The 24,588-nt window shown below is 36.9% G+C and overlaps 1 protein-coding gene across 1 annotated transcript; it reads left to right on the top strand.

Annotated features, from left to right (window-relative positions):
• Positions 1–821: 821 nt before the first annotated feature.
• On the top strand, positions 822–4,184 carry IAQ61_000106 (uncharacterized protein; the record flags this gene model as incomplete). The annotated part of the gene is made up of 1 exon (XM_003835212.1): positions 822–4,184. The coding sequence occupies one exon, from the start codon at positions 822–824 to the stop codon at positions 4,182–4,184; it is 3,363 nt and encodes a 1,120-aa protein (XP_003835260.1).
• Between the last annotated feature and the right edge of the window lie 20,404 nt (positions 4,185–24,588).

The following is a 24,588-nucleotide window of genomic DNA, read 5'->3' on the forward strand; positions in this document are numbered from 1 at the left end:
CTGCCCCGCCCCGGGACCAGCCCTGCGCAAGGCCCCAGCCCCTCTCTCTTTCTCCTTCTCTCCTTCTCTCCCCCTCTCTTTCCTCTCCTCCCTCCCTTTGTGCACAATACGCCTTCATTTGCTGCACTCTCCAGGGCTCGTGCAAAATTCATCTCGCATCCCATCTCCGTCCATGCTACCCTTATAACATATAACAGAAACCTTGTTTCGCAGCATCATGTGAATGCGGCTGCATCCATGTTGTGGGGGAGCGGGCGTTGCTCCGGGCGACGCGTGTTTACGGCTCAGCCTGCCAACAGCTTTCTTCGCCTTGTGCCGCATTCCAGACCAGGCTCTCCAGTCTTGTCTGGCGCCCGTCATTGGACTTCCTACTGTCCGTTTTCCACCAAAACTGCCTGCGCCCCCGAAGCTTCCAGGGCCAGGTATGTAGGCACCCAGCGGCTGGCGGGAGGGCTGGGGGCTCACACTGTTTATTGAGTCCATGTGCCCGCCACCGTGTGCCACCCCGTGCGTGAACTGGACATCTAAGCATCTGCCATCCATCCACTTGGCCACCTGCCCGCAAAGTGGACTCTCCCAGCATTAGATCCACAGCCGTCATCCTATTCCCGCCCACCCACCTATCTGTACTCTCTTTCACATACACTCTCTCTTACATACACACACACTCACACCCTGTCTCGATACTTCTCTTTCTTTCAGTATAGGCTGGCTCGACAACACCCACAGTACGCTGTATGGAGCCTGCCCGTCAGCGCTTGCGGTAAAGGTCCTGGGCCCTCCTGCCATTGTTGACAGCAGCATCTTCCAGTCTGTTCACCATGCTTCCGCTCCAATGGCCGCGGGCGGTCTGGCCGCAATGGCTCCTCCTGTTGCCCGTCACTATAGCCCAGATGCCCTACAATCCGACCAGGATCCTTCGATACGACAATCTGCTCTACGTCTTCCAACCATCCCCAGAGTCCTCGACACAGTTCCAGCTACGCTCAGTCGATTTATCATCCCAACTTAACGTCGCCCACATCCCATATACAACTCTCGATTCGACACTCTCCTTTCTCGACGACCGGGCTCCACGCGCTTTCACCCCCGTTTTGGGCAACCAAGGTAACCTCACCGTCTACACTGGCAACTGCTCGCAGGGCGCTGCGGGAGCGCAGGTCTGGAGCTTCACGCCTGATCCTTTGGAAAAGAAAGGCGCAGGCACTTGGATACAGGAAGAAGCTAATATCAGAAGCACACTGTCTGCATCTAGCATGGGCCCCAACTACCTCAGTGCTGGCGTCGCCTTCTCCTCCATTGTAGGAGGCGATGCTGGAAACATGGGCGCCTACATCTTCGGCGGAATGTGCCCAAATCAGTCCGCTACTCTAGAGGATTGGCAGTCTTCCGCTGCTTACTCCAATCTCATGGTCACCCTAAAGCCTTCCGAGATAGACAGTGCAACCATTATGTACAATTTAGACATGTCTCCTAGTCGCGGGCCACCCATACCAGAGGCAGGATTCAGTATCACCGGCCTTTCGCCTACTTTTTCGAACCGAAGCGATGGCACACAGACCCAACAGCAGAATTTTGTGTTGTTGGGTGGTCATACTAGTACGGCTTTCATCAACATGTCACAGATTGCGCTCTTTTCGCTTCCAGAGCAGGGTTGGACATTCATCGGGGTGCAGCAGCCGGACGCCTCCCGTACTGGCTTGGCCATGCGTGCAGACATGACCAACGTCGACCCCCGCTCAGGACACACCGCCGTTCTGACGCCAGATGGACAAAGGATCATCGTCATAGGAGGCTGGGTCGGTGACATTCACACAGCAGCTGATCCTCAGCTTGCCATTTTGAACGTGGCCAATGGGTACGGCGGAGAGGGTGACTGGGAGTGGGTCGTGCCTGTCACGTCTGGCAGTGGTCTTCCCGAAGGGTCTGGATTGTATGGCCATGGCGCGGTCATGCTGCCAGGTGAAATACTCATGATCACTGGAGGATATTCCATTCCAGCAGCGGGCAAACGGAGGAAAAGAGCTACACCAATATCCAATGCTCAAACTTATTTCTTCAACATCACCTCTAACACGTGGACAAAGGATTACATACCTCCTATAGATCTGTCATATCCGGAACCTTCCAAGTCGGGGCCGTTGTCTAGTCCCGGCCAAAAAGCAGGCCTAGGTATTGGTTTAGGCATCGGAGTAGCTGCGGTCTGTGGCCTGTTTGCATTTTACATGTGGTACATCAGGCGCCTAAAGAGACATCGCAATGTGCGGGAGAAGCAGCTCCAGGACCTCAGTTTCACGACACAGCGATATACCATTGAAAATTATTCCCCGGGCTTCGATGGTCGCCATGATCAAGCTCATGGATCCGAATACCCGGTTGGCCTGAACGGCTCATACTATTTCCCTTCCGCAACCCAAGGAATTCGAGGCTGGCGAGCAGCCACCGGAGGCGATGCAGAACGAACTGGACTACTGGTCGAAATTCCAAGTCCTACAAGGGGACTACGACGCAGTCTCAGTGGGAGGCCAGCGTACACCATGGGAAAAGTTCATGGCCCGGGCCAGATTCACCCAATCGACGAGCTTGAGGAAGAACCGGACGAGGAGCAATCGCATGCGGATACTGGCCGACCTAGGCAAGCTGAGATGATGGAAAGAAATCATTGTCAGGGGGCTTCACTCCTGTCGACAACTGCTGCTTTAAATTTGTTCACAGACACCCAAGGACGTAGAAGCGAGCACACGAGTGCATTGCATACTTCATCAAAACCCCCAAAGGATCCGGTTACTACACCTGAACGACAGAGCCCACTACTCGATGTGAGATTGTCACCAGATAGGTCGTCATCAGAACGAACGAGCTCGAACCTGAGTGAGAGAAGTACTCAATCTGACTTGTCATGGACATCTTCGAGTGCAGATGTCTTGCGAAGCACGTCTGTGCATTCTGCAGCTATCACTAAGAGTGTAGCTCATGCAAACCCCTTTAAGACACCTACCGGAAGTCCTACTCGTGACAGACCAGGCAGGAAAAGCGAAACTGGGCGACATTCTCCATTTGATCCGATAACACAGTCACTAACAAGTCTTCGTAGCAACGGCTGCGGAGATCATGAGGCAGCGCATCTCGCTCATTCATCTTTCCCACATCTTCAAGCAGAGGGTGAAGCCTTGTTGGGCGGCAACCCCGAGCGAGCTAGACCTGGAACCTCTTCCTCATATTCGCATCTCTATCGTGATACCGATGGAAGTAGCAGTCATGCGAATACTGCCACTCCAGGAACTTCGTACATCGTAGATAATTCGACTAGTTCGCGACCAGCAACCAGGGAGCGACGTCGCAGCTGGTTAGGGAGCGTACGCAGGGTGTTGACAAGATCTGTCTCTAGTGCCGAACGCACAAGATCTCTGACGATAACCGCTTCCCATCATGAACCCTACCAAGACGCTCGCATCCCTCCTGTGGGCAACGTGACATCTGATGCTAGGAAGTCGTTCCCGGCTCCTGATCTCCCGCCACGTCGTGCAGCCTCAGACGCTAGTTTCTGGCGTAACAGGAGAGGTAAGCAAGATTGGTTGGAGGATGAACAAGACCCGACATGGCGACGGAACGCGGGAGACGACTGGGGGGCACCAGAGGATGTAGCCATGGCGAAGAGGGAGCGCCAGCGTCGAGAGTGGCGTGAACGGGGGAATCTTCTCATCAACATTGATGATGTTGACCAACAGTTACCCACTCCGCGTACACCGATTGGACCAGACCATCTCGGCGTACAGACGTTCGAAGGTAGACCCTGTACACCGGCTAGCGAAGCCGATTGGGATGTGGAAGCGGCGGTGGAACGGAGAGTAGTGCAGGTCATGTTCACTGTACCAAAGTCAAAACTACGCGTTGTCAATGCGGATATCGATGGAAGCAGCGTGCTATCCGTGCCATATGAAAGTCCAAGAGATGGGGATGGCGTTGGAGAGGAAGGGAAAAGTTCGTCGAGCCGCGTGAAAGACCTCGCAGGGAGGTTTGAACAGATGATTGAGCCGCGCAGATCACCTCGCCCGTCTCCAAGGCCCTCGCCATCACCCTCCATCAAGTCCATGAAGATTCGAACACAGCGTAGTACTGCCTCATTGAGTCAACAGAGTTCAAGAATTAGTAGTGGTGCAAATCCGCAGATCAAGGGGAAATAGCGGATCAACGGTCGACTGAAATTTTGTGTGTACTGCAGGCCAGCTTGCAAATTGATCCAGGGATTTAGCGCACGGAGTTGGATGGCTAGTCGTTTTAGGAGATTGTGGACTGAAATTGAGCACTTGAATCGGGCCCTAGGTGCTCCTTGGCAGAATTAGCTTTTTGTGATACCTAGGTATATAGTCATGATATACCCAAGACCATACTTCTGAAGTGGCATTATCCACATCATATCCGATATGAAATGCTCCAGAGCCTCAGGCAGTATGCACTTTAGACACAAGAGCGCGGATGAGTGTATTGGACAGTGGTGACATTTCGCCAGACAAGTGATTATCTAATTAGTTGCCTTGGGTACTGCATGGAGAAAGAATGTTGGAATCTCGACATTTGCCTCCCAACTTATTCGAAAGCGCTCATACTTGTCATGCTGACGATGGCAGGCTAGAAGATAGCTAGGCAGGTGGTGAAGGAGGAGGATAGTGATAGCTTGGCAGCAAAGGCGTTGGTTGGTTGGTGTGTAGGAGATTGGGTGTGGCGGGAGTGGGGGATTGGGAACCGTCCGTGCGTGGATGTACCGGTATGGTACGGTAGTTACCTGGTTAAAACTTTATCTCATGAATCAGACGCTCCGCTAAATGCACGCCTGCGGCGCTAGCAAATATCTGCAAACTTCTAGGCTAATTATATAGTTAGCGCTAGATATAAACTTCTAGGCTAATTACAGGCTACTTATATAAAGGGTTAGCGTAGCTTTAGTAGAGTATCTAAGGGAAACTAGGAATTTTTTTAGTATAATATAACTTTAAAATATAATATAGCTATTTTTAGAATAATACTATACCTATTAACTATTAAGTAAAAATCCTTAAGGGTAGAATAGATTATACTAATAGATCTTAATTTTATATTATAACTATAAGTATAGTAATAGAACTATAATATAATAATAAACTATATTATTATATAAGCCTATTACAAACTATTTTGCGTATATAGAGTTAGCTACTATAGGCCCTAATCTTCTCCCTCCTCCCTTCTTAACCTCCTCCCTCCCTAACCTCCTCCCTCCCTAACCTCCTCCCTTTATAACCTCCTCCTTTTTCCCTACTATAGTATATTATATATTTTTTCTAAACTTCTATAAACTTCTATAAACTTCTATAAACTTCTATAAACTTCTATAAACTTCTATAAACTTCTATAAACTTCTATAAACTTCTATAAACTTCTATAAACTTCTACAACCTCCTAGGCTAACTAACTAGCCTACCTACTAGTAAGCCTTACCTCCTCTAAACTTCTATAAACTTCTGCAACCTCCTAGGCTAACTAACTAGCCTACCTGCTAGCAAGCCTTACCTTCTCTAAACTTCTACAAACTTCTACAACCTCCTAGGCTAACTAACTAGCCTACCTGCTAGCAAGCCTTGCCTCCTCTAAACTTCTATAAACTTCTACAACCTCCTAGGCTAGTTAGCTAACCTATAGTTAGCAAGCCTAACTTTATAGTATACCTAGGTTATTAAAAAGGTAGAAAGATAGTTATAAGGTTAGGGCACGCGTTTACTAAGCTTAAATATAGAATAAAGGGAATACTAATTAGCTATATATAACTATAAGTAGAAGAGGGCTATATAAGCTAATTATATATATACTATAAATAGATATTTAAGATATACCTATAGTTATTAATATAGTAAGACTAGCGTTATTCTATACGCACTAGTATAGTGTTATCTAGGCTTACCTCTAGTATATCCTATCTTTATACACTAAGTAGGTTATTATACCTTAGGAGGGTTAGGTTTAAACCTTATAGTAGTTAATATATAGCTAGGGAGTAGATATCCTACTTATTACTTATACTAGTTATAGAAAAAGTATAATATTCTACGTATACTTAGTATTAATAAGGAAGATAACCCTATAGATAATACTATTAAGTAAGCTTAGTAATAAGTAGTTTAAGGCTATATAAATATTACCTAGATTATAGCTATATCTTTTTAATTATTAAATACTATAGTATGCTTATATCCTTATAAAGATAGCTAGGGGCAGCTACACCTATATACTCTTAGGCCCTAAGTAGGTAGCAAGCTAGAAATTCTAGGTTATTATAAGGACGCCTTCTTTCTAGGCTAAAGTTAGGTTAGTTACTATTAATAAGTGCTACCTTATATTATAATAGGAACTATTCTAACCTATATTTATATAGCTAGCAGAACTCTATATAATACTTTATAAGGATATTATATAGTTTAGTTACTCTAGTATACTAGATATCTAGGTAACTAGGAAGGTCCTACTCTATATAGGGTTCTACCTAGTAGGAATAGGGATATATTATATATTAGTTTTATAGATATTAATTAACTAGCTAGACGTTAAGCTTGTAATATATCCTATCCTAAGTAGTTAACTAAGGAACCTAGATAAGCTCTTCTATCTTCTAGATAGTATAACTATAGATAGGTAAGCCTTACCCTCTAATATTCTAAAGATAATTATATTTATTAATAGTTACAGTATAATTAAAGAGGTAGCAACCTAGGTATAAAAGATATTAGTATCCCTTACTATAGGTTATGCTACTAAATAGTAGTATACTACTAGTAAGGTTAGTACTAGTAAGAGATACGTGTTTAATATTATTAAAATATATAAAGCTACAAACTTAGATTATAATAAAGACGTGACGTATAAGGCTTTCTATAAGGCTAATTTAACTATCTATATAATCTTTATAACTATAGCCCTAGGTATAGGCGTTAATATTGTAGATATTATCTAAATTATTATATATAACATACCTATTATATAGAGCATTACTAATATATAGTAGCATATTAGTTAAGGGGGGTAAGGTTATAGCTATATTAGCGTTACGTATATTATATTTGTAGAAATCTAGATTACTAAGGTTAGGAATAATTTAGAAGATAGATTTTAGATTATATCTACTACAATTAGACTTATATATATAGAGCTTTAGCTACCCTTACTAGAAGGTAAATAATTAGTAAACCTTCCTTACTAGAGCTCCTACTTTTTATTAGGCACTTAGTAGTAAGCTAGCAGTTAATTAGATAGTAGGTTATATAGGGGTATTAATTAGGATTAATTAGATTAAGATACTCTATAATCTAGTTAATATCCCTCCTATAACACACCCCCTAGGTATAGGTAGATCTTTTATTATTATAGTTACACTTATAGTTAGTAGGTAGTATAGCTAATTAGAGCGTTATATATCTAAAGGGTTAAATTAGCTTACCCTTTAGATACTAACTAGCGTGCCTTCCTTATTTAGCCTGCGCTTACGCGCGTAGATATTATCTAGACAGAGCTCTATAACTCTATCTACCTAACTATAATCTTTACTATAGCTTAAGTTATAAGATTATATAACCCTAAAGATCTAAACTATACCTATATCCCTACTAACCTATATCTTAGTTAAAGTTAAAACCTACTACTTACGCTTACTCTACCTACGCTACCCTTATTACCTCCTATATAGCTAAAGCTATAGTTACTAAAGCTACTACTACTAAAGAAGAGCGCGCTACTACTAAGCGTAAGGCTATTACAGAGTGTGTAGCAGCTAAGTACGTAGCTACTACTACTATAGTTAAGATTATAAAGCTAAGGAAGGGTGCTCCTACTCTAGCTCCTACTACTCTAGCTCTAACTCTAGCTCCTGCTCCTCCCTAGACCCTACCCCCTATCCCTGCTCCTGCTCCTACTCCCTCTCTAGCTCCTAAGGAGACCCTAAGATCCTTCTATTATAGAGAGCCTAGTATTTATTATACTAAAACTTATCTAAATTATCTATACTTTACACTCTTTAATAAGTCTAATAGCAAGTGCTATAACCTTTCTAGTAAGGGGACTTAGTATTAGTAGTGCTTCTCTAGGTATAGCTATATCCTAATATATATAATCTATACAAGAGTTTTTCTTTATAACGCTTTAGTAAGATCTTATACTAATAAACTAATAGCCCTAAGCTTACCTAATATTCTACGCTGTCCTTCCTAGTAAGGAAGTAGGTAGGTAAGAGCTAAGACCTTCTTAAGGATAAGAAGTAGAGGGTCTTAGTACTCCTTAAGAAGAGTAAGGCTAAGCAGCAGGAGCTAGTAAAAGCTGCTGCTACTACCGCTAAGCTTGCGCGCAAGGCTACTACTATAGCTAAGGGCGCCTAGAGCTCCTTATTAGAAGATAAGGACTCTAGCTCCTCTAAGGTTCCCCCTATAGATCCTAGGTTAAGGTAACCTAGGTAGCTCCCTATAGACTTTAAGGCACGCTTTGCGCGCGTAATAGAGCTCCTTAGGGAAGCTGCCTAATTAATAATAGAGAGGTAGGCTATAGTTAGTTATTTTTATATTATATATTAATAGATCTTATATACTACCTTACTTTAATTAATGCTATATAATATATACTCTACTATTATATAACTTTAGGTGCTCCCTAAACCTTATAAATTATTATATAGTTAGGTTTTTAGTAAGCCTATTAGCTAGTATATTACTAGTAGGTAGGTAGGTAATATAGAAAGATCCTTTTATATACTCTTATCTTAGCTATATATTTTAAATATCTATATAGCGCAGCTTAGTAGTAATCCTTTTATTATTACCTACTACTAACCTAATAGTTTATTAATTATTATAATTAAATATCTAGGTAGTATCTAATATAAGGTGTATTTTAGTTAAAAATTGTTTTAACGCTATTGCTTCTTTGCTTACTTGCTTAAGCGCAAGGAGCTCTGCCTTAGTAGTTAAAGTAGTAATAGTTGCTTGTTAAGCTGCCTTCTAAATAATAGGTCCTCTAAAGAGCGTGATTAGGTATCTATATAATAATTGCTAAGTATTAATATTATTAGCAAATAACGCATTACTACATATTATAAGCTTGTTAGGATCCCTATTCCTATATTAGATTAATTAGTATTAAGTTTAGTATAGATAGATAATTACTTAATTAACTGCATTAAAGTGTTGTTTAGATAGGTTAGTAAGGTATTAGGAGAGCCAAGAGGCTATATAGGTAATATTAGGGCGCACTATAATTAAGGTATAAAGGATTAATCTAACGCGCTCCTAATAGTCCTTAATCTCTTTTTTAGTAGCTTCTCCTATACTCTTTTTAATATCTTTACTTAATAGTAGTGTAGTAGGGAATTTTCCTATCTTTACTAGATTAAATTTCTTTATAATCTTATTAATGTATTTATTATAAATAAGCGTTATTGTCTGTCTCTTTCTATCCTAGATTACTCTTACCCCTAGAAACTAGCTTACAGGTCCCTTTTCTTCTATAGTATATCTTTGCTTTAGAGCTTAGATAACTTTATAAGCTTAGCTTGCGTAGTTTTAGTAATAGAGCAATAGGATATTGTCTATATAGAATATTAACAAGATACTATAATCTTTATTAAAGAATAGGCATAGCTCCTCTTTAGAAGCAATAAGCTTATTTTCTTAGAGTGTAGTTAAGAGCTTATTATACTATAATAATAGTAAGTCTTTTAATCTATATAGAGCTCGTTTAAGCTTAACGCACTTTCTAGGTATTTAATATCCTTTAGGTAGCTTATAGATAACTATAGGGTGTTAATCCCTTAAGGCGTTAAGGAAAGCTCTAATAATATTATATTAATATATCTTAAGGTTAAACTTAGCTCTAATAGCTATTATAGTCCTAAAGGTTCAAGCTACTAGGGTAGCTGCGTAGGTTAAATAAATTAAGTTAGTAAGCTATAGATCTCCTCTTACTACTATCCTTGCTTTGCACTTAATTAGGTAACTATCCTAATTAAGCTTGTATGTAAACACCTATTTAAGTAGGAGTAGACGCTCTCCCTTAGCTAGCCTATTAATCTCCTCCTAGGTACTAGCTTTTAGTAGAGTATTAATTTGTTTATATACTGCGTCTCTAAATTACTATCCTATTTAGTAGTTATAGAGATCCTTCTATTATTTTAGCTCTTTTTATAGAGCGTCCTAGTGCGTATTTCTTTTAGGGTTTTTAGGAGATTTGCTCCCTATTACTACTATAATTACAGCGTAGATTATAGTGTTTAGTTTAGGATATACTAAAAGATTATATAAGGGATTTCTAATTAGATCTATATCTAATAGATCTATTACTATATATATCCCTATACTTATATAGCCTCCTAGTAGTTTATTAGGGTCCTATCCCTAAGCTTGTTTACTAATATATATTAGTAGTAGTCCTTTAACTTATAGTTTTCTACTTCTTCTAGGAGCTCTAGGTGCTGCTTGTAAGGGATCTGCAGGAGATACAGAATCTAGTCCTAAAGCAGGTAGGTAAGAGCTTTGCTTACTACCCCTATAAGAGCTAGATAGGGTGCCCTTACCTATCTCTGTACTCTTATAGAGTAACCTACTAATAGCACTCTCCCCTCTAGGTCTTTCCTAGGAGCTACCTATTATAGCGTTAAAGTAAGTTAGATTACTACTATCTTATGTAGTAAGACCCTAATCTATAACCTATATAGATCCTTTATCTCCTATACTAAAGTTTAGTTATAGTATTAGTTTAGGAGTTTAGAGCCCTATTAGCTTAGGGGACTTTATATAGATCCTTTGTGCTAAGCTAGCTATACTTAGTACCTACGCCAGAGGTGTCTACTTAGGGGGTTATAAATTACTAGGCTAGCTAGCCTAATTATCTACCTCCTCTAGCTCTACCCTACCCCCTAGCTCCTGCGCTAGGTTTAGTCCTCCTTGCTTACTAGACTCCTTATATTACTCTACTATAATATAAAGCTAATTAAAGATATTAAGCTTTTTATATACTTCTCCTATATTATAGATCTTATCTTTGCTAATAATATTAACTATCTTTTAAGCCTCTAACTATTAAAGCTACTCTAGATCTTTCTCTTTATAGAAAAGATCGTTATTAAAGGTAACGTTCCGCGTTATAATAATCTAATTAAGCAAGGGGATCTATATCCTATATATATTAGATACTCTATATCCTACTAGATATCTAATATAACCCTAAGGGTTCACCTTAAAAACCCTCTTGTAACGCCTAGCTGCTTAATCTCTATTAAGGGGGTAAGCTTGACAGCTATAGGCGTATATTCTACTCTAATTAGGGCGGAGATTAGTAGTTGCCTCCCTTATCTACTCTAGTTGCCACCACCTAAAGTATCTAGTAAACTAATAATCTAGCACTTTATTAGGTAATATTATATTATAAGTATAGGACAGGCTTATATTATAGAGCTAAGTTGCTGCTTTAATAATTTTAGGCCAGAGCTTTATTAGTAGGTTAGCACTAATCCTTATTTTAATTAATTTTGTTATAATCTCCTGCCCTACTCTTTCTGCTCCTCTATTAGGTTTATAAGGTATATACAGGTAAGCTCTTAATTTTAATACTATTATTAGCTGCCTAGATCTAAAAGCAAGATTTACTACGCTAAGGGAGCGTTACAACGTTATTATCTTGCATAATCTTAACTATACTAAGCTTATATTAGTTAAGTATTAAGCTCTTAAAATTTTTAAACACCTGTATAATCTTATTAAGGTTTTTAGCTTGCAGTAGATAGGTATAAAGCTTTCCTAAGTAGTTACACTTTAATACCAAGATCTATCGCTTGTAAGCTATACCTATTAGCATGTTAAATAGATCCTATAATACCTAGTAGTATAGATATAGTAATCTTTCCCTTAGTTATCTTAATATAACCTATTAGGCATGTGTAACAGCGTAGTACTTGTATTTGCTCCTAGGAGTTCCTTTAATCCTAATATTTATTACTAACTTAACTAGAGCTTTAAGCGCCTTAGGTCCTAAATAGCCTAATTATTAGTGCTAAAGCTCCTTACTATCGTGTCTTAGGTAAGTTATCTAGGATTATTAGGGTTATTTAGGCACTATGCTTTAGATTATTAGATAAGGGGTAGTGTAACGACTTAGGTAGGTAGGGCATCCAAAAGTTATCCTATACGACTTAAAGGCATATAGGAGTGCGCGTCTATACAGAAAAGGATAAGATTCCTACACCTATAGGTCTTATACGAAAGGACAAGAAGAATATACCTATCCTAACTATAGGCGAGCTGTTCTCTATATACATTAGTAAGTCGGGCCTTTATTAGGCCTGACTTGTCATGGAACAATGGGCAGGCAATTCTGCCTTATTGTTACAGGTAGAGGGCTTGTATTCTAGGAAAGTTAAGTTAAACTTGCGCAGTAACTTAGCTAATACAATACTCTTTCCTAATAATCCAAACTACAAGGTAGCATCTAGCCTAAGGAACTAAACTCCTGCTTTAAGCAATTAAGCTTCTAATATAATATTTATATAAAAACCTTCTACTAACACTACGTTAGTAAGCACTAAATCTTCTATTTTTGGACCTCTTAGTCTATTAAGAGCATTAGGGATTACTCTAGTCCCTCTACCTAAGATTAGAAAAGCTTAAGTTCCTGCTTTAATTATCTTATATCTAACTAATCTAAATAAGCTTTCTTCTAGGTAGCTTATATTATTAACTAGGTGTACTACACCCCTATTGTTAAAGATAGTGCTCTTTAATAGAGCGTAAGCTTTAAAGTCTATACTAGAATAGATCCTGTTTGTTTTCTCTACTATTAATATAGGGTTAATTAGTGCTGCCTAGATACTACCTAGATAGGTGATCGCGCTTGCCTTACTACTATAATCTTAATTAGTAGGATAGGACTTAATTAGAGCTTTTCTTATCTCTTTAAATTTTCAATTCCTATTAATCTTTTTCTTAATCTCTAATTATTAAGTAGTAGTAAGCTTATTACCTATATTAGTCTAAACTTTAATAACGTTTTTATATTTAGGAGGTTTCTATAGGTAGGATCTACTATATAGGCATAAAGACTCCTTCTTAGGTTAATTAGAAGGTAGAGCTCCTATTATTGCAAACACTCTAGGACCCTTAGAGCTTAATCTTATATTATTCTCTTAGAGAAGTAATAAATAGATCTTAGTAACCTACAGGAGGTTATAAGTTAGCTTTCCTATTACTAACTTTTTAATAATCCTTTAAAACATGGTTTAACCCTATTCTAGTAAGATCCTAGTAGATAGAGCTTTAAGATAATCCTATACTATAAGCTATCCTTTAATATTAGGAATATTGTATACCTTAGCTCGCGTATACAGGATTATCTACTCCTTCTACTAGTAATTAGCGTCTTAGCTACTTATCTTTACCTTAGTAAGATAAGCTTTGTACTACAATCTTGCTAGTGTTGCAGCGCTTAAATTAGTTAGCGCTAGGTTATTATAGAGCACTTAGATAAGTGCTTAGAGGGTTACTCTTCCTTAATTAATAAGCTCTATATAGGCTAGGGTAAGGATCCCTTAATCTACTATATTATTAACCTATATAAAAAGGTTCTAGATTGCTAATAACTTTAATACCTAATCTAATAAGCAGGCTTAGTACTAAGCTATTTTAAGTTTGTACTGCTCGCTCGTTTTATTAGATAGCGTGATATCTGTTAGCATGTTAGGCTTAATAGGTTTATTCTTAAAGTAGTTTTTAGCATCCTAAGCCTTAGGGTCTACCTCTACCTAGATCCCTTTAGTTAGGGCATGGTATCTAAATTAAATATACTAGGTAGGCTAGTTAGTTAATCTAGTAAGTAGGATATCCCCCTTTAGGATTTAGTCGCTTATAGTAGAAGAGTAATAAGTAAGCTTCTGCTTAAGAAATAGTATAAAAGAAAAAGTAAAGCTTGCTAACTTAGTGTCTAAGTTAAACAATACGCTTAAATAGATAGGATAATCTTTAATAAGGTAAAGCGCGAACTAGGCTTATAACTATAGAAATCTAGATTACTAAGGTTAGGAATAATTTAGGAGATAGATTATTAGATTATATCTACTACGATTGGACTTATATATATAGAGCTTTAGCTACCCTTACTAGAAGGTGAATAATTAGTAAACCTTCCTTACTAGAGCTCCTACTTTTTATTAGGCACTTAGCAGTAAGCTGGCAGTTGATTAGATAGTGGGTCATATAGGGGTATTAATCAGGATTAATTGGATCAAGATGCTCCGTGATCTGGTTAATATCCCTCCTGCAACAATATTACTATATTAGTTATTTAGTATTAGGTTAACTTAACTACCTAAAGAGAAGTTAGATATAGCTAGGCTAAGTAATTGTTATAAGAAAAACTAGATTTAGCCCTCTCTTTTCTATAGCTATAGCTAGCTGTTACAGGTCGCAACTCTAGGTAATTAGGACGATGCTGTTAATCTATTATAGCTTGCCAAAGGGACAGACTAGCGTAGGGAAGAAGCTATTAATAGTAGGGGCTAACTAGTATATTAGACTAATACTAAACTTAATCTACGTAATAAGGTACTACTAGAATTAATCTAGTTAGTAAATAACCCTTATTACTATTATAGTTTCTTAGAGACACTTAGTAAATACCTAATACTAGCTACTAAACAACCTTCTATTACACTAGAGTATTATTATTTAGGTTATAATATAGCTCTTAAATTAGTCCCTATTCTACTACTAGTATAACTAGAGTAACCTATAAAACTAAGAATTAGAAAGATAAGTTAATTTGTGTATAAGGAGCTAGGGAGGTTTATATAGGAGCACGTGACTAAGTTATATATATAACCTAATATAGCATTTCCTATACTAGTAGGCATATATATACTAGAGTTAGCTTATATTAAAGTAAGCAACGCCTATAATAAGTTTATAGGGGATATTAGTAGCAATCCTACTAAACTATCTAAACTCTTTACTACTAAGTTCTACGTTAAGGCTCTAAGCGTGTATAGCTATTAGTTTACCTCTACTATAGAAGGTATTATTAACTTTATACGTAGCCTTAATAATATATTAGTATCTACTTATATATCTTATTAATCTTAGCGTAAGGTAGCTATATAGAAGTAGAGGGAGGTACTAAGTAGTAGAATATTATTACCTTATCCTCTATCTAATATTATAGACACTAGTAGTTAAGAGGTAGATAACGTCCTTATACTATAGGCTATAGAGGGCATAGATATCGCAGAGACTATTATTACGCTAACGTTAGTATATTTAATAGTAACTAGTAGGAGTAGCTATATATACCTTCTATATAATACCCCTATATTACTATATAGACCTTATATACTATAGACTATACTATTACCTTAGGTTAGTTAGTTACCCTAAACTCTAACTATAGATTAAGGTAGTGTAGATAGACTAAGTTAAACCTAGTTAGCTTGTTAGACGCCTACAGGTGCAAGCTATAGTAGGGTAATAACTACACTATAGTATTCGCAGAGCAGGCAGGAAATATAGCTAATACTAAAGAGTTAGGGAGTATAGGGGTTATAGGGCTAGACTATTTATAGTTATAGTAAAGTAATAATAGTTCTCTATTTAGTTAGCTTAAAGGTTTATAGAAGTGTAAAGGAGTTTATAGAAGTGTTTAGAAGTTTAGTAGTATAAGCTAATTAGCTAAGAAGTGTTTAGAAGTTTAGTAGTATAAGCTAATTAGCTAAGAAGTATTTAGAAGTTTAGTAGTATAAGCTAATTAGCTAAGAAGTATTTAGAAGTTTAGTAGTATAAGCTAATTAGGTAGGTAGGGAGTTAATATAATAGTAATACGCGTTTAGTATTTATATTTACTATAGATACTAGCGTTATTAGTAAAATATACATATTTTTTAGGGTTAACTTATCCTCTACTTTATAATAATATATTAATAGCAATAATAACAATAATATAGCTATTAACCCCCCTACACATATTAACTACACCCTCTTTAGGGGATCCTTTGTAGTCTCCCTAAATAAGCAAGATATAGTAGACACTACTCGTATTATCCCCTAGGGTCGCCTATAGTCTAGTTATTAATAATAGTATAGCTTTTATAACACTATTTAAGACTTATATACACTAACTATATATAGGCTACTCCTACCCCCCTAGCCTTACCCCCCCTATCCTACCCCCCCTCTAGCGCCTACGTCTGCGCCTGCGTCTATGTCTGCGCTATTGCCGTTGCTGCTATAGGTAGTAGTAGAGGTAGCAACAATAATAATAATAATAATAATAATAATAACAACCCTAGTTATTAAGAGCAAGGAGGAGGATAAGGAGGTTAGTGCGCCTATTATCTACACCCCCTCCCCTAGTCTATAAGTAGTCTACCTTAGGTTACTAGAGTTTATATACTAATATCTTAATAGGTTAGAGTCTAGGCCTATAGTCCTAGTGTAGGCTCCTATTCTAGATTAAGTAGGACTAACTACTCCTCTTATACCTAAGTATAATATATTTAATAACGCTCTTACTAACTATATAGCCTATTATAGGCCCCTAAGGAAGGCTACTAGCTACTAGGTATACTAGTATGCTAGTAACTCTGCAAAATAGTACTTAGTTAGTAAGGAGGAGTATAATAGGCGTAACTTAAAAGGGCGCGCCTAGGCTAACTATATTAGTTAGATTATAGAGTCTAAGCTAGGTAAGTAGCTCTTTAGTAATAACTAGTGTGCTTCCTATTATAGTAGCAAGAGGGAGTGTTAGATATATATAAAACTTATATATAATCTAGTAAAATATACTAGATCTATATATATAAGGTATTGTGCTAAACCTTAGGGTAGTAGTTACTTGCTTATGTTATGGACTAGCCTTAAGGGAGAATGTAATAAGCGTTAATAATAGTATTTAGTATCTTAAAGGAGAGATAAGCCCTCTACGCCTTTTTATAGGTGTCTAGTGTGTTCGCTTAGTAGTAGTGTTAGACTTAGTCTATCTTATGTTAGACCTTGGCTTAGGTATAAGCCTAAGTCCTTTATATACCCCTAACCTTCCCCCACAAACTATTGTAAAATCGTCTTTCTAGAGGTCTAGGGTTATGTCTTTGTCCTCTATAGTCTGTATTAGGCTTTGTTACTATATTTTTTAGTTTTGTTGTTATATCTTTGTGTTCCTTCCTAATTTATAACAGGCCTATATATTAAGCGGTACGCGCGCGTAGCGTCTATACGCTTATTTTAGTACCCTACTATAAAAGTTCTAATATAGCTATCCTACCCTACTATAAATTTCCTAAACTTACTTTGTTACATAGCAGATTTTCCTAACTAATTAGTCTTATCTCTACTCTTTTTCTATTAATCTATCCTATATAGCCTCTATTATGTCTCTATCTGCCGCTGCTAGTGCTAGTAGTAGGGATCTACTATAGGGCAGTTAGACCCTGCGCTAGGCCTACTAAGATAAGGTGCGTACTTCTAATATTCTCCCTATATTTCCTACACTAACTTTGCTTAGCACACGTCTCCCTAAACACAGCTACTTAGCGGCTTTATTGTTTCTAGTAACTTAGATAATAAGGAGTATAATAGTGGCTTTATAAAGCCACTTCCCTATAATTAGTATATTAACTAGCTTTGTCTTTTTAGCAAGTGTAACTATTAGGAGGGTAGTAGTAAGTTCCCCTTAATTTTTATTTTCTTTATAGCAAGTTCTAACTGTGTCTAGGGCGCTTGTGCAAGTCCTATTATTGCGGCCATAAGACTTGCACTTAGTTAGAAGCTATCCTTGCTAATAACCCTAATATTTGCTAAGCCCTCTGCAACTAGCTTTAGTTTTATTATAGTTACTAGAAGGATTGCCTTTATATTATAAAGAAGGGGACCTTAGGTACTTTTATAGGGAAACCTACTAAAGGCACCTATTACTAGTTTATACTACAGTTCTACTAGCTCTGCTATTATTTTAAGGATCTTATATTAAGGGCTTAAACTAATAATACTGTTACTCTACTTGCCCCTACTGCACACTTACGCGCCTATAATTAGTATTAGCTTAGTACTATTATTCTATCTACTACTAGTGCTCTAGCGTTTCTACTTTAGTCTACTATTACGCCCTTACGTGGTAGTTATAGCAACAACAACGTAATATAGCTTGCTGCTACTACTAGTATTACCTTCTAGCGCATTAACTAGCGTATAAACAAGACCTAGGCCTAAACTAACCTTTATATTAATAGGCTTAAGAGCGCTACTAAGCGCACTACCTAAGGTATTAAGACTCTTATTATTAGTATTAAATTTCCCTTGTTTCCTTTATATCTATTCTAATATTTGTTTTCTTTAGGCCTAGGGTGCTACGCGTTAGCAAGCTATTAAAGCACTACCCTCCTCCTACTGCTACTACTACTACTACTTGTACTTATTAACTAAGTTGTCCCCTACCTATAACGCGCGTAAGCGTTACTACTATTACTAAGAGACGTAGAGGCGTTAGAATAATATAAATAATAGTTTAGGGGGGGCTAGGGGGGGGTTAGTTATAGATAGTAATAGTATAGATACTACTATCTAATTATTAGCTATATTATAAAACTTTAGTAGTAGGGCACTTACTTAGAGTGTTGTAAGGATAATTAAAAGATTTCTCTAATACCTTTCTACTTCTTAATTATAACTAAGGTCTAAGTTATTGTTCTAGTTTCCTTTTGCCCTTACTTCCTAGTTTTTATACGTATTAGGCTATTATTATGCGTGGCATCCCTATACTATTCCTTAAACCTATCTAGAGCCTTAGCATCCTACACTACCTCTAGTAGGTGCTATATTAGATTAATATACCCCTTCTATTTTACTAGGACTTAACGCTTTCCTTTTCCTCTTATATTCTTTGCACAAAGGATCTCTTCTACTTCCTATTTATCTAGTATTACATCTTTATTTTCTAGAGTAACTATTAGACCTAGTTATAAGTCCTAAAGCTTCTAGCTTAGTAGCAGGTTATTAGCAGCTCTCTCTAGTAGATCCACATGTACAGTCTTATGCAAGCTCCCTAGTAAGTCTAATACTACTATAAGTAGAGTAGGAACTTGTATTACTTTATACTTTACCTATAGCTAGTTAAACTTTTTGCTTAGTTAGTTTATCTTTATATTACGTATTGCAAACTAAACTATATTGCCTTTTAGGAACTTTTTAGCTAGGCGTTAGGAGTAGTTTATTACTTCCTATTATTATTACTATTAGAATATAATAGTAGCTTGCGCTAGCTCTACACCCCTCTACAGGTGTAATAAGAATGCTATAGCCTCTCTATAAGGATTCTTAGGCTTTACTAGTAGTAATATTATCTTTTATAGCGTGTCTATAGTATACCTATTTAAAAGTAGATTTAGGCTAATACTAGTTATACTAGAGTCCCTATTATTAAGTGCAAGTTAGTAGGCTAGAAGGTAGTTAGGCTAGTTAGTCTGCTTAAAGCATACTATTATGCGCAGCACTACCTACACTTCTTGGTTTACCTGCTCTATCCCGCTGTCTATCTAGGGGTAGTATATAGTAGATAGTAACTAGTTTATCTTTATTATCTAGTATAATATTATCTAGAAGGATCCTAACTAGTCTAAGCCTTAGTTAGTAATAATAGAGGATAGGAAGCCCTAGAACCGCTACTAGTTATCCTAGAAGATCCTTGCACAATAATTAGCTACTATAGAGACTGTTGCTTTAAGCTAAACGTATTTAGACAATCTATTAGTAATAACTAATAGGAACTAAGGTTTGCTATTATCTTTTACAGGTAGGTTAACTATAAAGTCTATAGATATTTAGGACTAGTATTATAATATAACTAGTATAGGTTGTAATAGACCCTATTAGCGCTTCTAGGAGATATAAGTACTATAATAATAGCAGTTCTAGATATACTGCGCAACGTCTCCTAATATTCTATCCTAATAATAGTTATAGCGCAGTGTTTAAAATATTATATTCTTTCCTAGATATCCTACTAAACCTAATTTATGTGCTTACTATATAATAGTAGTTATAAGGGGTTCCTATATTAGTAACTAAATAACGCCCCTCTAAAGTAAAGTGCTGTATACGCTAATTGCATAGTCCCTAATCTATTGCCTTATATTAGCTAAAACTAGGAAAGACCTAGTGCCTTTCTAAACTATATTAAGACATACTTAGTATATCTTATCTTCTAGTACTACTTTATCCTATAGTGTCTGCATATATAGGTTAGTAAAGAGGCTAGTGCCCTTTAGTAACTTAGACGCCTCCTCTACTTCTAACACTGTAACCTAGATTAATTTAGGGCGTATTACTAACTATAGTGTTACTTTAGAGGAGTTTAAATCTTGTAGTCGCCTGCTTAAGGTATTAGGTTGTCCTGCAAGATAGCTAGGTCTATACTGCAGGATGTACTAGTATTTTAAAAGTTCCTCTGCCTAGCAGCACTATTACTTGCTTAAGCTTTAGAGGCTAGTAAAGTACTCTAGGTTTTTATAGTCTATAAATATTATAAATAGCTTGTAAACGCTCTATAGCTCTACTAACTAACTTTTAAGATACTTAATAATAGCTAGCAATTCCTTGTTATGTATAGTGTAGTTTTGTCTCTCTAGCGTTAGTGCTGCAGAGTAGTAAGCAACTAGGCGCTAGACGCCCCTAACTTTTTATAATAAGTAACCCCTAAGAGCGCATCCTAAATAGTCTGCTTCTAATAACGTTTCCTTAGCTAGGTCCTATTGCGCTAGTACTAGTCTAGATATAAATGCCTTTTTTAGTGTATTAAATACACTCTATTCTTCCTCTCCCTATTAGAATTAGGTGTCCTTCCTAGTTAGTTAGTTTAAAGGCGCTACTACTTTAGAAAACTACGTGATAAAATTATAGTAGAAGTTAGTAAAACCTAGGAAACTCCTTACCTCTCTTATATTCCTAGGGGATTCCTATTCCTATACTGCCCTAAGCTTTTTAGGGTTAGGTCTAAGTAATTTGCCTGCCTTAACAATATAGCCTAGGTAGCGTACCTCCTTAATATAGAACGCACACTTCTCTAAGTCTAGGTGTAGTCCTACTTCTTTTAATAGTATAAGTATACGCTTTACTTTTTCTATATAGTTAAACTAGTCTCCTCCTAAATAAATTAGGATATTATTAAGGTAGGCTATTATATATAATCTAAGTAACTCTATAAGCGTAGTATTAATATATTGTTAGAAAGTAGATAGCGCACTACTAAGACTAAATAGATATACTAACTATTTATATAACCTAAACTAGGTGCGGAAAGCTATTAAGGACTTATAACCTTCTACTATTCTAACTTTATAAAAGGCAGCGTAAATATCTACTTTTATAAACTAATTTGCGCTAGATAGTGTGCGTAAAGTTTCCTTAATAAGTAGTAGTAGGTATTAGTCTAATATTATTATACTATTAAGCATCTAGTAATCTACACAAAGGCGCTAACTGCCTAATAGCTTCTTTACTAGCAATACTAGAGCTCTAGCTATAGAAGAGCTTGCTTAGATCTAGCCCTTGTCTATTAATCTAGTAAGTTGTGTTCTTAGTTCTAGTAATTAGTCACGCGATATAGGGTACAGGGGACCCTATAGGGGGTTAGGCTAGGTTCTATCTAGGAGAGTTATTAACTAAATATAGTAATCTATACTACCTTAATAAGGTAGCAAACTATTTGCTAACTCTTTGTTAAACAGGTCCTTAAATTCTTATAGTTCTAGTAGCAACTTTATCTTTCTAGTTTTATACTTAGGTTTATAGGGAACTATATTACTAGTAATATAGATAGTGTGTATATTAATAGGACCTCCCTTATTAACACTTCCTAGATATTTTATTAGGCGTAAGTTGTATATTGCCTATAAAATATCTAGTATATTTATTGCAAAAATGTATACCTATGTATCTTCCTATTAGGATCCTTAATTTAGCAACCCTACTATAACTAAACCTAAGATAGTAGAGATACAGGTAGGATACAGGTGTCTCCTGCTCTCTTGTACTACTATATTTCCTACCTTCCTAATTATTAACTCGCCTTATAGAATGTCTATAACAACGCCCTCTCTACATAGCTATAGTCTACCTAGTATTAGTTAATAGGAGAGACTAGGTACTATATAAGCTAAAAGCTAAGACCACTAACTATCTAAATTATAGTCTAATACTACTAACTATAAAATTCTTGTACCCTTAGTAATTCCCTAGGTATGTTATAAGGGTCGCGGGGGAATGTTAATAAAGTTCCTACTAATCTATCTTGCTAACTTTTCCTTAACTGCACTAAAATACTAGCACCCTAAATTAACTATTGCTTACACGTTCTTTACTCTACCTAGAAGGAGGGGAATAAAGAAAGGAGGATTATTTAACCTAGCCTTAATATCTAGGGGACACTTAATAGCCTCTACTATTAATAATTCCTCTATTATAGTGTCCTCCTTATACCCCTAACTTAGCCTAAGGTTAGGGGCAGCTAGTTTCCTAAATTAGTGCCGCCTGCTAATACTATAACTATCTTAACACCTACTAGTTATAGTAACAGGGTATTAGGGCATGCACGCATAAAATAACCGCCCTATCTATACTAGGTATAGACCTTTGCTAGTTTCTATACATTAAATAGGTCCTGTAGGATCTAGTTAGGACGTAATATTAGTAGTTTAGTAGGTGCACTTAATAAGGCTGCTACTTCTACTATATTTGTGTCGCCGTCCTAATCTAGGTTAGACTTCTACTAGGGTTCCTTAGACTTACTAGCCTAAAGGAAGCCTAGTTCTAGAGAGGCTATTTTAATATCTACTATAATTATCTTATATTCCTCTATAGCTACGTTGTAGTTTGTCCTAAAGACTCCCCTATTAAGGGAAACTAAGCGTATGCAACTATTAAGAGATCGCTAAAGTTATAAAAGCTTCTATTTATTATCCTAGTGTAAACCTCCTAACTATATAAGGAGCTATATAAAATTCATAAAGAACTTTATAAAAGGCTAATTTTAGCCCTAATATAAGTGTTCTAACGCAACTTAGGCGCGCTCCTGCCTGTAATAGTTGCTATAATAGAACGCTAGGTAGTTAAGAAACCTGCTTATATCCTAACGCTTACGTGCACTATCCTTAAAGTATAGTGCTATAGCGCGCTAGACTATAGGCGATAACTAGGACTAAATATATATAAACCTTGCCTCCTTATCCCTAATAAAGACCTTGTCTGCACGCAGTTTAAACTCTATAGTTATTTAATAGGAGGAGAAGTTTGCCTTAGTGCTATTATATAGCAAGCTAACTAGGAAAGGTTTATAGCGTGAGGCAGGAGAGGGCGGAGGTAGCATGTTATTAAACCTAGCGGGCTTAGAGGAGGGTTAGGATGGAATCTAATTGCGTATTTCCTTATTCTATTAATGTAGTATAGCTATTATAGCAGAGTCTTAAGCCTATTATTCTATTAATCTATAGACCTATTGTATTAGCCTTTCTACTATATTAGGTTGTACTTAGTTATTCTAAGTATCTAGCGCGTCCATCTCTTATTACTATTATAGTATATTTAGAAGAAGATACTAAAATGTTATAGACTAGCCTTAAGGGAAGAATACAATAAGCGTTAATAATAGTATTTAGTATCTTAAAGGAGAGGTAAGCCCTCTACGCCTTTTTATGGGTGTCTAGTGTGTTCGCTTAGTAGTGGTGTTGGACTTGGTCCGTCTTGTGTTAGACCTAGGCTTAGGCATAAGCCTAAGCCCTTTACACCTGGTTATTCTAAATATCTAGCGCGTCTATCTCTTATTACTATTATAGTATATTTAGAAGAAGATACTAAAATATTATAGACTAGCCTTAAGGGAGAATGTAATAAGCGTTAATAATAGTATTTAGTATCTTAAAGGAGAGATAAGCCCTCTACGCCTTTTTATAGGTGTCTAGTGTGTTCGCTTAGTAGTAGTGTTAGACTTGGTCCATCTTGTGTTAGACCTAGGCTTGGGCATAAGCCTAAGTCCTTCACAGCTTACTACGCAGTAGCTAAACTCTACAATGTTAACACTATATAAGGGTAAGCTAGTGCTACACCCTAAGAGGGGTAGTCTACCTCTAGGGTATTTAACTTTGTTCCTAAAGCTACCCCTACCTCTACTACTACTATTAAGTAGTATTGCCTTCTAGGGTGTAGTATTATATAACTAGGACGCTTCTACTTTATTTATTTCTAATCTTCCCTAGTTAGTTTAATATACCTATATAGGTAAAGAAGCTAGGTATTTTTAATAGATAATATTATAAAGTTAAATAGTATATAGAGGGTAAAGGTAAGTACTATAAACTAATATATTAATATTTTAATCTAGGTTTCTTTGTGTTATTAGGTTCTTATTAGTTCTTATTAGTCTAACTACTAGATATACCTAGTAGTCCTTATCTAAAAGGAACCCTACTATATTACTACTAAGCTAGCAGACCTTAAGGGGGAATAGACCTAGCTCTACTAGTTAGTTAGGATCCTTGTTGCGTTACTAGCAAGGTTA

Source organism: Plenodomus lingam, assembly GCF_022343315.1.
Source record: "Plenodomus lingam strain CAN1 chromosome Unknown contig_1, whole genome shotgun sequence".
Classification (NCBI taxonomy): Eukaryota; Fungi; Ascomycota; class Dothideomycetes; order Pleosporales; family Leptosphaeriaceae; genus Plenodomus; species Plenodomus lingam.